Source organism: Cimex lectularius, unplaced genomic scaffold (genome assembly GCF_000648675.2).
Source record: "Cimex lectularius strain Harlan isolate CLEC.00 unplaced genomic scaffold, Clec_2.1 scaffold59, whole genome shotgun sequence".
Lineage (NCBI taxonomy): Eukaryota > Metazoa > Arthropoda > Insecta > Hemiptera > Cimicidae > Cimex > Cimex lectularius.
The window spans coordinates 1,881,598-1,897,646 of record NW_019392794.1 but is presented as its reverse complement, the minus strand read 5'-3'; the positions used below and the strand labels follow the sequence as shown (position 1 = coordinate 1,897,646).

At 36.1% G+C, this 16,049-nt stretch overlaps 1 protein-coding gene across 9 annotated transcripts in view; it reads right to left on the bottom strand.

The window, feature by feature from the left end:
• Positions 1–16,049, bottom strand: part of LOC106661667 (lysine-specific demethylase 3A-like) — a 475,583-nt gene that overhangs the window by 215,308 nt on the left and 244,226 nt on the right. For 7 of the 9 annotated variants that reach the window (XM_014385209.2, XM_014385207.2, XM_014385208.2 and 4 more), the window contains one exon: positions 3,589–3,630. The exons of the other annotated variants lie outside the window; for them this stretch is intronic. In XM_014385209.2, the coding sequence (XP_014240695.1) occupies positions 3,589–3,630 (42 nt within the window). The remainder of the gene's footprint in view (positions 1–3,588; positions 3,631–16,049) is intronic. 9 annotated transcript variants of the gene reach the window in all.

Genomic DNA, 16,049 nt, shown 5'->3' with positions numbered 1-16,049 from the left:
TGGGAAAAAGAGAAAAACACCTCTTTTAAAAATGGCACCATCTACTGGTAAACAAGCAGGAGTATTCGGTCCTGAAACGAAATACTAGGAACCGATGGGAAAATAGTGTAGTATATAGTATCTTCCAAGCTGAGGTTCAAACAATCGAGAAATGAACTCAATTCAATTGAATAAGAGTACAAAAATAAGAACATAGCTATTATGTCAGATGACCAAGCAGCCATCAAAGCCCTAAATTCAAATCGTTAGTTCAAAGATGGTATTGAAATGCAAAACCAAACTAAACATATTCGGAATGCGGAACAAAGTCAGCCAGGGCATATGGGAGTATAAGACAACGAGAAAGCGGGCACCCTTGCAAGAAAAGGGGCTGCTTACCGCTGAAGGACCTAACCACACTATCAATGAGTTCCCCAGACCGAAGGATAAAAAGAAAATGAGGGAACAATGGAACTCACTCATTAGACATAAACAATCCAAGGACCTCCTAACATATTTTGGAAGGAAAGAAGTAACAGAATGTATTACGGGAAGCAGGAAAAAACTATGAATCCTAACAGGATTCTTAACAGGAGACTGCAAACTAAATGGACATTTGAAAAAGATTGGCATAACCCAAATATGGCGAGTGTAGATTCTGCAAAGCAGTAGAGGAAACACCAACTAACCTATTAACAAAATGTGGCGCTACACTTAGAAGTGCTTTAGGACGCACGATGTAACCGTAGAAGAAATTCAACTACTGAAACCAGGCCTACTAATCAAACTCCTTGATGAACTTGGACTCACCGATGTGCTATAAACACAGAACTGGGGATACACTAGCTCTTAAAGGGCGGAATAATAAAATACACCCTTACAAATCATCTACATCTACAGATGCAAAATTGGGTTTATAAAAATCAATCTTATCGGTTTTTCATTCAAATTCAGTTCGAACAGATCAGACGTCTAAAAACTGAACAGCCAACATTAAACTGAATACAAAGGTGATATTTTTACAACTCTGAGTAAGAACTACATGGTATAAAACGGACGCAAGTTACAATTAAATTTAATACTACGGTAAACAAGATGAAATAATGTAAAAATAAAGCAAAGCTGACATAGACTAAAGAACGGGTACACCTTGGATATTACTTGATGTCCCCTACCATACGGGAGAACCTAAGACGTACATAGGAGTTCTATGAGCGGGAATTTCGTTGTTAATAATTTTCCAGTCAACAAAAAGCAAAGTCGAAGCCAAAATTTTTCCAAGTCCAACCCATCAGGCATTCTTTCAGTATAAGGGAGCTCATTACTATCACGTTTATGCGTTTTGAATAATAAATATTTTGATGCCCTCCTTTGTAACCCATTCAATCAGGTCAAGGTGATCAAATTATACTTGAATACTCCAAATGACTACAAACCAGTGTTTGGTAAAGGATTTTTTTAATAGCAAATAGGCTTCTAAAAACGCCTCCCCAAGTTCCTAAATGTTTTTTTAAAAGAATAAATTCAATATGGTCCCTAAATTTGAGTCTATTTTTAAAAATAGCACAAAGGTCTGAGATAGCATTACAATAGGATGATTGTTAAAACTGTAGCAAAAGATTTCAAGCTCATTCACAACCCTTTTTCAAAAATAAAATCTTCTAACCTACACTTAATTTCGTTTAATTTAAAGTTATTACGCTTGGCACCACGGCCACAATTTATAAGCGAACTGCCTCATTTTAAAGCATGGACTAGTTTTGGACAACGGATCTTAAACAATAGTCTTTTTAGCGGGTGGGCGACGACGGCACGTGAAATTCTGATTATAACAGACGTGTTAAAGATGCTAAACACATGGATGGATCTGTGAGGCAAATTATTTTACAAAAAAAATTTTTTCCTGAAAAATCGTTATTTGTATGTGTAAATTTAAAGTTGTCTGCTTAAAAAAATTTATATATTTTACAAGTAGATTTTTTACCACAAGAAAATCCTTGCCTTATTCAGGAAAAAATGTATCAAATCAAGTTTTCAATAATTTGACTAACATCAGTAGCTGTACCAGTTTCAAAATTTGACTTTCCGTTATTTTCGGGGAGATGGACAGTCAATAGACAAAACGTCTTCATTTTTCGGGGAGAAATTGGTCACATACTAGAACGAGTGATAAAATACAATGTAGGTGATTAACAAGTATTTGTACAAGCCGCACCCGAACAAGGAAATACCAGGGGGAAGAGGATCGGTGAAGTTGCTATCACCTCAGGTTCAGCCAGTCGTGACAATAGATTCTAGCAATGGAGGTTATTTCTACTACAATAGTTAAAACAATTCAGAAGAAACCACTGATATCTAGACACATATCTGACAGACGTACAAACCCCAAAGCTGATGATGGCGAAAAGCCGAAATTGATCTGTACTAGATGCCTAATGTATTAAATGCTAAGGCAATGTATATTGTTAGATATTGGAATAAGTAAACAACAAGTAAAGATTTAAATCTGTTTATTACAGTTTAAAATAGAGGGGGCATGGAACTCAGGTCCAACTCATGTTCATTGTTCACATTGCTAGTCGGTTTTCTGACCTTATGACCTGCGCTGAACTGACGCCCAGAAGCGGCTTGACTGATGGCATTGAGATAGTTCATATGCACGACGTCGCTAGTCGCTAACAGTGTAAATATACGTAGACGGCCATTTTTACCATCTAAGTCGATATTTTCGTTGCGCATTTTAGGTCAGACCTGTTTTATCCCAGTGATGATGGTAAAAAGCAGGCCACAACAACGGGACAAGTTGGACTCAGAATGGAAAGGAAACAACTAATTAAGTTAGTGCATTGCATTAGGTGCTGTAGGTGCTAGATGCTTTACGTATGTACAAAGAAGGTCAATTTTACCAACCAGGCGGTTGCACGTACGCAGAATTTCAGGTCAAACCTGTTTCATGATTTTGTGTTAATGTGAACAGGCGAATCAGGATCTAATACCATTAAGCCGGAGTCGTTTATGCTTGACAACATTCAAATTAATGTAATGGTAGAAACCTGAGTGGGAAATGTGCCAATTGGACACGGGTGCGCAGTGCAGGATTGGAAGCCCGTCCTCTCATCTAGATGGGCCGGCTTGGTCTCGCCTGTTTCAGATTCCGGGCCCCAGGGTGGGGGCGTAACTCGATTTCGAGACCGTAACCGTAAACCCGTTGATCCCCCGGTGCGAAAAGGGTGAAAGTGGGGAATCGACGTACGGGGGAGAGGGTAATTGACGGTTGCCGGTGATGAGATTGCACGACCCTCCTTCCATGGTGAAACGCCGCCGGTCTAGTTACTCCTTCAGTTTCAAACGAGAAAGTACACGTGACTCAACGCATCTGACTCACTTTTGTTTGACCCCCTTGGGCAACAGTGCAAAAACCACGGAATGCCGGATCAGTGCTCTTTTAAGCGTAGGTGGGAAAGATCCTCTTTTATCCCTTTACCCATTTCAGCCTCCTAACCGGTCATTAAGCCAGTATTAAAATCCCGAGGTGAAATCACTGAATAATGATGTTCTTAATTAATTCGCAACATCATAGAGGAAGTGGTCAGGATTGTAAAAGCTCACCTAGTTTGCTGTAATCCTTCAGTAACCGGGTACTCCTTTTACCTAAACAGAAATAATAAATTGTTAGTTATTGCTCCAAACTAAAAAAAATCTAATCGATACTCCCGCTGTGGAGAGAAAACAACTGACGAAACAGATTGAACAGGAAAATAAAGAAAACCACCAGGAAAAGTTTCGAACTGCTTCAACAAATTGGACAATTACTCGAAATCAGCAAATCGGACTTATATATAATTAATCAAAGGAGTTCGGAAACCCTAATTTTAACTAACTAATCAGACCCTTTAGGGGGATTAATTATTAACCAGTAAAACCTCCTCCGTCGATCCGGCGATCTTTATGTTTGTGTTATGCAGACGTCGGGTTTGAGGAATAAGGAAATAATAAAAAAAATCCATTAAAACCAAATAAAAAGACACGCCGGAGAATAAATTACACCTACACGTAAACTTTTAAAGGAGTGGGTGTGCTAAGTGGATTCGTCCACCCACCAACCAAAATCAAATTTAATATTCTGAATATATTTTTAGCAATTTTATTACTGGCTATTATTAGTTTATTTATTTATTATACCTACAAAGACAAACACCTAACAGTTGTATTTAGTTTGTTATTTTCTATAATAACTAGGTATAAAGATTAATAGTTGACTTAAAACATAAACACAACATTAATAACTTGTTGCTTACCGTTGTCGTGTTACTAATTCTTTTACACTCTTTATATTAAAAATAAAGAAAACCAGTTAAATTTCATCTTTTCCAGAACCGATTTGTCGAGTGAGTTTTTAATTAGATTTTTAAATTGTTTTCTTTGATGAAACAATAAATTGGAATAAAAAATTAATTATTAGTTTTTTTTTAAAGCATGGTTTAAAGTCGTGAAGTTCTTATCGTTACATAGCCCAAGTACTGGAAGTAGGGAAGGTAGTGGTCGACCGCGATGACGAGTCGATCGTTTTATTGTTCTTACCTCACTACAAAACCATCATTTAACGGCTTCCTTCATAAGTAGTCAACTCTAAACGGTCTGTAATGTAAGAGCGAGCTCTAAACATTCACGAAAGCTTCGTGAGGGGATCCTAGTATCTAGACGTTCTGCATTACATGTGCGCCGGTTTGGTATGTGGCAATCAGATGTCGGGAACGTTAGTGAAGATGTGGAGAACGCTTTGCTCCATGTCCCAAGCGTGAGTCACTGCATTTTCAAAGTTATGGTATGGGGTGGAATCATGCCCGTACCAAACTGATTATCATACAGAATGGATCTTTGACTGCACTAAGGTACATTGAGTAAGTTCTTCTGAAAGCTGTAGTCCCATTCGCTCTATTTATTGGGTACAACTTCGCGTTAATGCATGATAATTCTCGATCTCATGTAGCTCGAGTAGTCATCATTACTTGGAGGATGTAGGCATTACCACAACGAATTGGCCAGCACGTTCTCTTGACACAAATCCTATAGCACTTACGGGACATGATAAAGAGACGGGTTAGATATCCATTACTTCCAACAAGCGTAGAACAGCTTCAAACCTTTCTTGTTGAAGAATGGAATTCTGTTTTACAAGACGAAATCCCATCGCTTATTTATTCGATGACTAGGAGACCTAAGGCACTTTGCGAGGCCAAAGGAGGTAATAATGGAGCAAAACATCGACGAACAATAAAAATACATATAGTTTGAAATAAACAACAAATTATGAGTATCCGGTTTCTTTGACTTTGAGTGTATATTACGCTGGTGTGGATTACGCTATGATGACAGAAAACAGCCAAAGCCGGACCACTCCAAGTCCATCAACTACTTACTTGTTAACTAATCCGACAATTAATGTATTTAAACAAATGTTCAAATGTAAATTTTGATCTGCCAGATTGTAAATTTGAAGTAGAAAGTCTAAATTAGGTTGTTTTTGCCATTTTCATTCCATTGGTATTTTTTCCCCAGGATAACCAGGTAATTTTAATGGAAGGAGGGAGGGGTACAGATTAAATTTTTTTACGAGGGTTCGCAACAGCAGAGGTTATTATCAACCCTCGGGGTGAAATAACTAAATAAATTTTAAAAAAAAATTGTAAGTATGTCGGGTTCGAATGCAGGGCCGCTGGATTCGAACCCGGGACTTTTACCTTACAGTGATGTGCACCGTGTCAACGCCTAAACCGACGCCCCTCCATTAAATATTATTCAATACGAAATAACTCAATCCGCATCTTTACGTGTGAAATTATCAGATGCTAAATGAAATATAGATTCAGTTGCGCCTTGTTAATAACAGTTAATCGAGCCGGAAATGTTTTAAACAACCACCATGTGTTTGTCTTAGCTTATTTATAATGTTGGGCCAATTCTGTACGAGTTAATATATTAATAAAAAGCTATGATACTCGTATATTTGCAACGTGTACCAAAGCTTGTTTTTAGGTACTTAATAAGAATTAAAACGAAGACCTTTCTCTATACACTTATCAAAGGAACGACGGCTCTTCGCGTGCCCTCTGGTTTTTATACTACTGTTGAAAACATGTAAAACTGTTTAAATTACAGATAGTGAACTACGAGTATCCGTCGTGATTCACGTTTTCCGGCTGAGACCGGGCAGATGTCACGGTTGCACAACCACGTCGACCACGGAGCTGGTAGGAGACGTTTTTGGAAGGGGAAAGCGTGTAATGACTAGCCTTTCTTAATTACGACAACGGGAAAGGGCTTAAATTAGTGTCTTCACAATAAGAAACCGGTCCTAAGTTATGTTCGTCCATACCACACGTGGACGGAAGACCATTGTATGTAACGCTAGCTTGCCACTGCCTTTATAACATTAAGAAAACAAAATCTGACTCCTTTCTAACAAGGAAACTTCTCACATCAGGAGAACTTTGAATAGAAAGGTCAAGATCAAACTTATGTAACTCTAGGTTTCACCAACGGCCCGCATGGCACTCTGAACTTCATGAAATCTTTAGTGTTATCCAAAACTACTTACTGCACTGCCGAACAAGTTTAAACTAAAGCTGGACGATAAGTAGCAACCACATCACATACGCGACCTAAAGGATTAACTGGAGCTAAATTACAGTCGGAAACCAAAATGGTTTAAGGTATTCATTATTTTCTAATCAGATAAAAAAGTAAGGTTTAAAGAGATTTAACTTAAGGATTACATTTATAGTCTATTATTTCAGTGTGGACAGGACTTACCACAACTTGCACTTTGTGGTGGGACCAGAATGCTATTTCAAAAAGGGAAACATCTGGAATATTGAGTTATTATCAGTTTGAAAGTAAGTCTTGACATGATAAGTCGGCTACAGCGGTAGTGAGCTTATTGGTCTTCCTTTATCTCCTTAGATTATCAATCCAGTAGTTGATGTTTAATGATCTGTCAAATCAGATAAAGTAATAGAATTTTAAAAATAATGAAGTTTAATGAAACAGAAGGGTTAACATGGCTCATTTCGATAACGGGAGTTTATTTAAAAGAAGAACAAAGATTTCTTGCTTAACCTACTAGAAGAGTTCTGAACTAGTAGTGTGAGTTTCTGCAGTCTAAATGACCAATAGGTTATCTGAGAGAACTATAATTTTAAGCAAGCCAATTTCAAGTAACTATCCACTCTCTATACAATTTAAAAGAAATACAGTAAAAAAAATAAAATCAGAAAACCTGCGTTTATCTGGCTGTACCACTAGTAAATAAGACTGTAGTCTTGAGTATTGAAGACTTTTGGGGACTTAGTTTTTAACTTACAACTAAGTAAATTTCTAAAGTAGTAAAATAAGTAAAAGTAGTAAGTAAAGTACAAAGTTGGCTAAGGAAACTTGAAGTAACTACCAATTCTCATTATTTGTATTTTTTCCAATCCGAAATACCTACGATTTAGAGCAGCTTGAATGCCTTCTGCGGCGGTAAATTATAGTCCACCCATGGGACTGTGCGAGTATGATAATTTATGAAAAATCAGTATGCTTACGTTTTATCCGAAGAATATGGTCTTGAGTACTGAAGACTTTTTAGGAGCTGTTTCCTCTACTTTATCTAACAAACAAGCTGTACAATAAAATTAAGAAAATTTCTAGTAACCACCAATTTTCTTTAATTGTGTTCATTCAAATAAAATAAAACAATAAACAGTTTTAAGCAACTTTAATACCTTCTGCGATGCTAAGTTAAAGTGTACACCACTCATGGACTTAGCGACTAAAAGTATTAAACAATCTTGACCACTAAGTAAATCCTAATATTGCAAGCGCTAGACCGTTCTCCTGTGTAGGAGGATGCTGGGCCTTCTGACATACCAACACTGGCTACTCTGGTAGAGTCGCTTGTTTTTGAGGGTTTCGGATTGCTATGAACCTAGAATTTATGATGAAGCCCTGGGCATACCGACTCGGAGTTCATTAGGAGTAAGAAAAGATATATTCGATTGATCATGTGCTGGGTCGGAGGTTCAAGTCCTCCTTTAAACGTCGTACGACCGATATGACAGTAGATACTATCTTAAAATGTCCTCGCGACCTTCTCAGGACTTGATAGGAAAACTACAGGAAAAGGGCTGGTCTTGAAAAGGAGGTCTTGAGTATTGTGAACTTCTGAGGAATTTGATACCTATCAAGCTTAGATGTAAATTTAAATGCTCGTAAGTAAACATCAACCAACGGCCTATCTTTATGTTAAAGATAGTGAAGTAAAACCCACGGTTTCGATTAAACTGACGGTGCCGACCTTTGCTTTAAAAAACAATTTTTATCAGACTACATCAAACAGATTTATGACTGTAAGCTTCTTGGAATTATGTTCGTACAGACTGTTCAACAATTCACTAGTCCTAGTTCAACTGAGCTTAGTTAGGGTTAAACCCTAATTTTCTCGTGCATAGATAATTGCCACCAGTGCTTGATTGCGCCTATTCTTGGAAATAGAAAAACGACAATCTTAAGAAATATGCGAATGCTAAGCCCATAGAAGTCGTAATGGGCTTACGGAAATTTCTCCTCTATATTATTCATACATGATTTATTACTCGTGTTGAGACTTAAATGACTGCAAAATAGCAGAACTGGCGTCTTTGTTATGTATACCTGAACACCCTATCAGTACAATATTGTGAAACCGCTGCAATATTTTTTCACCTACTGTCGAACCCACACCTGCAAGTGGGAGTAGCAATAAAATAAAGGCTGCACTTTCAGCATAATTTCGGCCACAATTTAAAAGGGGCCGTCAGGGCTTTCTCATTTTATATCCCTCGCCAACATGGGGCCTAAGACCATTAATACTGTTTCGGGCACAGTAAAAGAGTTTGTTGATCCTGATTTTGCCGTTTTATCGGCCATTTCGTTGCATCCAACACCTTTACGGCCTCGAGTCTAAACGACTTATTTATTGGTGGCCATTGAAGAAAGTTTCGGCGATAGCGGATATTGTTTCCACCATTAAACTTAAGTTAATGTTGTTTTCGAGAGCTCTAACAGCTTGAGTATCTGGATAAACTTAATTTCGTTTTCTTTGGAGTATAGACAATTACGTTAACCCTTTATTTGCTTTTTCCAAAACGATTTCAACTTAAAAGTTAAGATTATGCACTTTTATCAATAAAATACTTTTTAGGTGGCCGTTTTAGCCCAACGGACTTTGCCTTCCTTATTAGGGGATTAAACGGCTGACATACACCTTCAAATTATTAATTTAAAAAAAGATTATACCCAAAATCCCTTGATATTTGAGGGATTTTGACTTTACGCCATCATCATGATAATCATAAGTTGATAAGTCATTGTGACATACTGGAGATATTTTTCAAAACATGTGCAGATGTAATAAAATTTCTGAGATAATTATTGAATTTAAAACAGCAGCCTTCTCACTAACAGCATCTATCTAAATCATGATTGGTCTTTGAGAAAATTGGCAGGGTATTAATAAATAAAATATGTATCCTTTGAACCATGTGAATTTTAGAATCTATGATTGGAGAAGGGCATAAATGGTTTAAAGGTACCCTCATTGGGGGTACCAGTATCATAGTTGATCATCGCGAGAACTGGAAGATTGGTGAGTTCTAATCATAGATAATAAACTATGGTTTATCATACGGAATGTCTTAAACTATAATTAAAGTACATCTGACTTTGGTAAATGCCACTATATCCATTACAGGAATAATTACTGCATTAACTACAGGTTTTTTCCGAATTTTTTCAACTTTGTTGAGCTAATACATATTACAGTTGTGATCGTATACTAAATTTAAAATATGATTTGAAACATATATAATCATAGACAAATAGAATTTCGGAATTCATGATTGGGGTTATAACGTTCTTCGTAATGAGAAACTACTAATATTTTATTTTTGATCTTGCAAATGATCTCAACCAATGATGGAATACATGATTAGATGATCAACGAGAGAAAAAAACTTGAAACTTAAAATGAAGTTCCTTCAAGTTGTTTATTCATTTCAATTTATCCCATGATTGAATTCAGATCGATTTTGAGTCCGTCAGTCGTACCAGGACATGATTGATCGTTGAGATAAAGAGACAAAAGGGTCGAAAGAAAAAAAGAAATATATTTGAGCTTAATGACTTTACTTAATGGATTCGTGAGAATTTTATGTAAAATCAGTATACACCAGGATTATGATTGACCATTGCGAGAAGATATGCCGATTTATGTTTTTAAGCCATAAAAAAATCCGTACCGGAGCCACAGGATCAATGCAAGAATGTTCAATGTTTGTACTCAGATGGATTTTGGCTTAGTGCAGCACCAGGATTGATTTTTTGATGATTGCGAGAAGAGAAGAGATGAACAGAAGGCTTGATTTCTATTTGTTTTCAGAGGTATTTTGGGGAAAAAGCAGGGTTCATCAGTAGTTAGCTTGAATTCACGTTTATCTCAGCCTTAGGGATTTCTTTTGCTTCAAAGGGAGTTTGGGGAAAAGAAGTGTTTATCTGTACCACTAAGGTCATGGCTGAGGAAGAGATGATCTAGATGCCTGAATTCCCGTTTTTTTTGTGTCTTATTAATATCTAATTGGATTCCAATAAATTTTGGGTAAATGCAGTATTCAACTCCAGGATCATGACCGATCACTGGAAGATGAAAGTTATATTTTTTGAGCCTTATACATTTCTGAAATTATGCTCCAACTCAGACGGCTTATGGCTAAACCCAAAAAACGTGAACCTCAGGACATTGATAATTGCGGGAACGCCTATATTTAAATAAAAACCAAACAAAAATGACAGGATATTTAAAATCGTATAAAAATTTATTCTCAGTGTGAAATCGGATTTTGGTTAAACGCATTATTTTTATGCACATCATAACAGATCATAGAGGACACACTTGGGCCGATAATAAATTTGTTATGACCTCTGGTGATCGCGGGTAATTTGTCAGAAAGGTCTGGATGTAATTAATTATTTTGTAAAAATTTGTAGAATTGGCATAGACGTTTTCAAGTATGTAAAATTTGTCAGTAAAATTATAATATGCCTTTCTGCAACTATTTACTCGTCATTCTTAACATTCTTTTTACTAAGGAATGACTAACAGGCAGTATTTAAACTTTTTTTCTTTTAAATGTATGGCCAAATTAACCGGGTGAAAGTGAAAGAACTCCTTTGAACTTAACGTCGGCGTAAATAAAAACGAACCAGTCGTCCCAGGATGACATTTTAATTCAAAGGGTCGTTAAATTCCTCTCGGGACGGCTCCAGATGAAAGGAGTCGTAGAATGCCGTCCTCCACTGGTTCTTCTTGTAATTATTCAGATTGGGAAAAGGCCAGGAAAAGCCAGAAAGGCCTAATTAGCAATGAGAACCAGGTACAAGTTTAAATTCTCCACGCCGATTTTTAATCAATTTTGATTAAATGATTTACGGCACTCGTTTTACGTTTGTTACCGTTATTTTTCTTGAGATTTTCCAGTATCTTAAAATCAGGCTTCCTTTAAAATTAAATAGCCTTTCATACTCGACAACAACCGTGCCAAATTTACGGTGTTATTTAATTAGATCATTTGTAAAATGTCTGTTTTAAAATCCGTTTTGTTCAAGTTTTAACAGGGCGTTGTAAACAAACAATTAACCAATTTTTGATCAATGATTTATATGGTTTCCAAATTACAAGTAAATTTTAATTTTTTAAAAAGCTAAAACTCGGTCAGTAAGTCAAAAAAGAAATCCAGAGGAATTAGCGATGAGTAAAACGTTTCAAGTTTATCGACAAGATTATAATCTTCATGGGTTAAAGTATCAAATTGCTTTGGCTTGAGTAAAGAACCATGCAGGGGTGCTCCATTGTTGGGGGGTTGGATTATGAGAAACAGATGATATAAGGTCAGATCTTCATTGATCTTCACCAAAGATAAAATATAATATATTATCAGTATCACAAAAAGTATTGTAAAACCATTACATTGTATAATCTGTTTACAGTCGCTTTTATTTGACACAAATTTAATATGGTGTTAAGAAAAAAAAGAATAGCGAGAACAGGCGGACCGGTATTGAAATACCTTCTATTTGAAATCAGAAACCTCGTTTTTAATCGTATGGATTGAAGATGATGAGGTTCTTCTTTTTTGTAGTTATGTAAATAAAGTTGTTTAGTCGTTATTTTATATGTGAAAAAACACCTCTACGCCCTCAACTAAGAGAACAATCTCAAACCTCACTTTGTCGAATCAGTGCTGGACAAAAAAGGTATGGAGCAAAAAAGTGTTAACTAATTAAATTTTTGGTTAATGCATAATGATTTCGGGTGGTAGTTTTTCAGGAGAAAACAAGTACAGCGAAAACAAACGGACCATTGGAATCTGGCCACCTTCTATTTGAAACCAGAAACCTTATTTTTAATGGATAGATGATAGAAAGCGTGGATATTCTTACATAAACAAGGTTTTTATAGTTATTATTCAACATTATAAGAAACCTCAATGCTCTGAACTAGGATCGCACTAAAGAACAACATCACTAAATGGAATCAGTGTTGTCCAAAAATGGGAGAAAACGAATTGACCATTGATGAAATCGTTATATTCGACCTACTTTGCAGTTAAAAATAAACTGCTGAATAATTCCATCCGGACATGATAATGCAAATGTATATATCTAGAATAAGAATTGATTTATTGATTGGTTTACCAGTTGATACTAAATTTTCGGAAAGTTACAAAATATTATTTTCTTGTAAACCGAATGACAAGTTTGATAAATAAACTTAACATTTCAAAAGTCCTAAGGCATCGACGATATATTCGAGAAACTGTGTCTGATTACAAAGTGCCTGCAGAATTAATCTGCAGAACAGATCACGAACTAAAAATAAAATATATTGTAATTTTGAGCCCTTGCTGATGTAAAACAAATTTAAACTGAAGTTCGGCAGAAAATGAACAAACAATCATAGAAAGCAAAATTAGCAATTATTAAGTAAACCTAATCTATAAAGTAAACAAACAAGTCGAAATTATTTGATTCATTGAACAGAAAGTTCAGAAAGTTTAGCACTTAATAATAACGTTTGGTCCGGGAATGTTAATAATAATCAATTTAAATTATGATCAATGGGGTTATCAAACAAGAAACAAAGAAAAACATTCGAGAATACTGACCTGTACCAAATGAACTTGTACCATCGGGTGTGATCGACCTCATCGGTAAAGTCAAGTACAACAAGAACCCATTGTAAGCAATATCCAATTTGGGAGGATAATTGTACCAGAATGACGAGAAACATGATAGGGAAGTAGTGTTGGCGACTGCACGTCCCAGAGGTTATTGATGTTACCAAAGCACGTTTGGGCATCCTCCGCTCACGTAGGACGACCCTCATACCAATTAGCCCTATTTGAATATTAATACCAGGTTCCCTTTCGTAGCCGGGGATGAATTTTCATCTCGTTTCGGATATGAATACGATAACTTACGAAAACTCCGGCAAATATTCAACGGGCAGATGTTTGCCAACAACAAGTGTACAATATGTTAATATTTAAATTTTTTATGTTTTTTTGGAATTGAGCCAGACAAAATGAACCTAATTATCCAACCAACTACATCGATAACCCCGATTTCTTGGTCCCATCCAGATTTCGCGGTTAATTTAAGCCTCGTGATTTTTAAAAAATGACACGTCCTGTAAATAAATTAACAATAACAGAATTATAATCCTTCTAATGAGATATTTCCGTCCGGGGAGTCATAAATTTTGAAAGCTCGGCAGACTGGTTTCTACTTAATTCCCCCTGACCAGACCAGTCAGTCTTGTTCTTATTAACGTAACCAAAGTTATAATAAAGTTAATTCCTGTTTTTACATTGTTGATAAAGGTTAAATAAACTATATATATAGAGAAAAATTAGCATGGACCTAAGGGAAATAGACGCCGTCGTCTTTGGGTATTCAGGAAGTAGTCCTAGGGATGACGGCAATTTAGATCCAGGGCAATTCTAAGTTGCATATTCATGAGAACATAAACAATAAGAGTTTATATTAATTCCCCAGCCTTTTTTCATTACAGTGTCGGCTGTTATTATAAATTGATATTAACAATAATATATACAGATATTTTGTTGTTGATAAGTTTGATGTTGCCAAGTCATGAAAGAGAGTCGGTTCAGTCGATTTTCCCTTATCAAGAAAACATCCCGTAGCCACATTCTTTATAAACTGGCCAAAGCCGAGTATTTCATCCTGCAACTTAATAGGACCGTAAGATCGATGATAGGTCCGGTTTTGGCATGACGACTTGCCGTCGGACGTGCCAAAAAGAATCTTTCGGATGAATAAAGGGGAAAGGTTTTGCTAGCGTGCCAAGAGAGGACTTCTGATGTTTGGTTATTTTGAGAACAAACATTATAAATAGAACTCAAACTATTAATCTGGCCTAAAAGCAACTTTCTTCGCTATCATAACAACCGGGCACGGTATTGGTTTTAGAACCCTTTTTACTTAAAATTATCGGTTTGCAAAACATTAACTTTATTTTTGCGAAGGAATTTTTCCACTTTGTTAATATCACGGTAACCACATAATCACAATCAGGGTTGCTCATGGTAAACATATATCAAATATAATGAACATTTTTTAAACCTTTCTTTAAAAGTTGAATGTGGAGAACCTTGCAGAGAATATAGATGTTGATAAATAGAAAACATGAGATCTGGTCTTAATCATTCTTCGCCTAAGATAATAAAAACAAAAATTTTAGGATTACAAAATTTTATTGTGAAACAATTATATTGCGTAGTTTGTTTACAGTCCCTTCTAAGTCTAGAGATTGACGCAAATTTAACATGAGTACATTGACAAAAGGCGGATCATTGGAATAGAACTATCTTCCATTAGAAATCATAAGCGTCGTTTTGAATGGAATAAATTGAAGATTATATAAAATGCGGCTGATATAAACGTTTGTATAATTTTTATTTTCAATTCTAAAAAACCTCAACGCCCTCAACTCAGAACGCAGCAAACAACAACCTCACTTCACTGAATCAGTGTTGTCCCCAGTGTTGTCCAGAAATGGGAGGGAGGGAAAAACAGAGTTATCTGTTTCACAAATATATACATTATAACTGATTAAATTTAATGGTTTGCAGGATAAGATTTACGAGTAATAGTTTTTCAGGAGAAAAGCGAGAGCAAACGGACTATAGACGAATTATCTTTGCTCAACGTACATTGAAATTGAAAATAGAGTGAATTTGACAAATAATACTGTTATGGCTCGGTGAAAAATTTTGTAAATTGAAACTAAATTATTGAAAAAAAAAAAACACCCTGAAAACACCATATCTCCTGAATCAGTGTTGCTCCCAGTGTCGCTCAGAAATTATATGGAGGGAAAACAATGTAATCACACGATTATTGATTAAATTTGCTGGTTACAGGAGGATTAAGAGCGATAGTTTTTCGGGAGAACCCAAGAACAGCGAAAATAAATGGACCATAAACGAACTAACTTCACTCAACCTACATAATATGTAGAAATTAATACTTAAATAAAACAAACCTCACTTCAGTTAAAACCGTACATCAGACAAAAAAAAAAAAACATCGAAGAACGTTGTTTAATTAAAACGGTAAAATTAGCCAGTGAAATTATTAAAAGATAACTGGGATATGTTGAACAATTGCCTACTTTTGAAGTTGAGCTTCTACCTGAGATGAGTGACCTCACGCGTGATTAATCAACAGCGAGGGTTCACGGGCCATATTTCGGAAGAGAGTTAAACGTTAATAATTGATGAAATTTTGGAACCAGGCCCGACATGCTCCAATTTTACCTTTTCTGGAGATAGTGGAATAATGGTCCGCTTCTAGTGGACGGTATTTCAACGGGCTCTAAATAGAAGCGATCAGCTATAGTGCTATCCGTCCTTGAACTTGCGCCCACGAAAGGCCTACATGAATCTTTAATGAGTCTGCACTCGGCACTC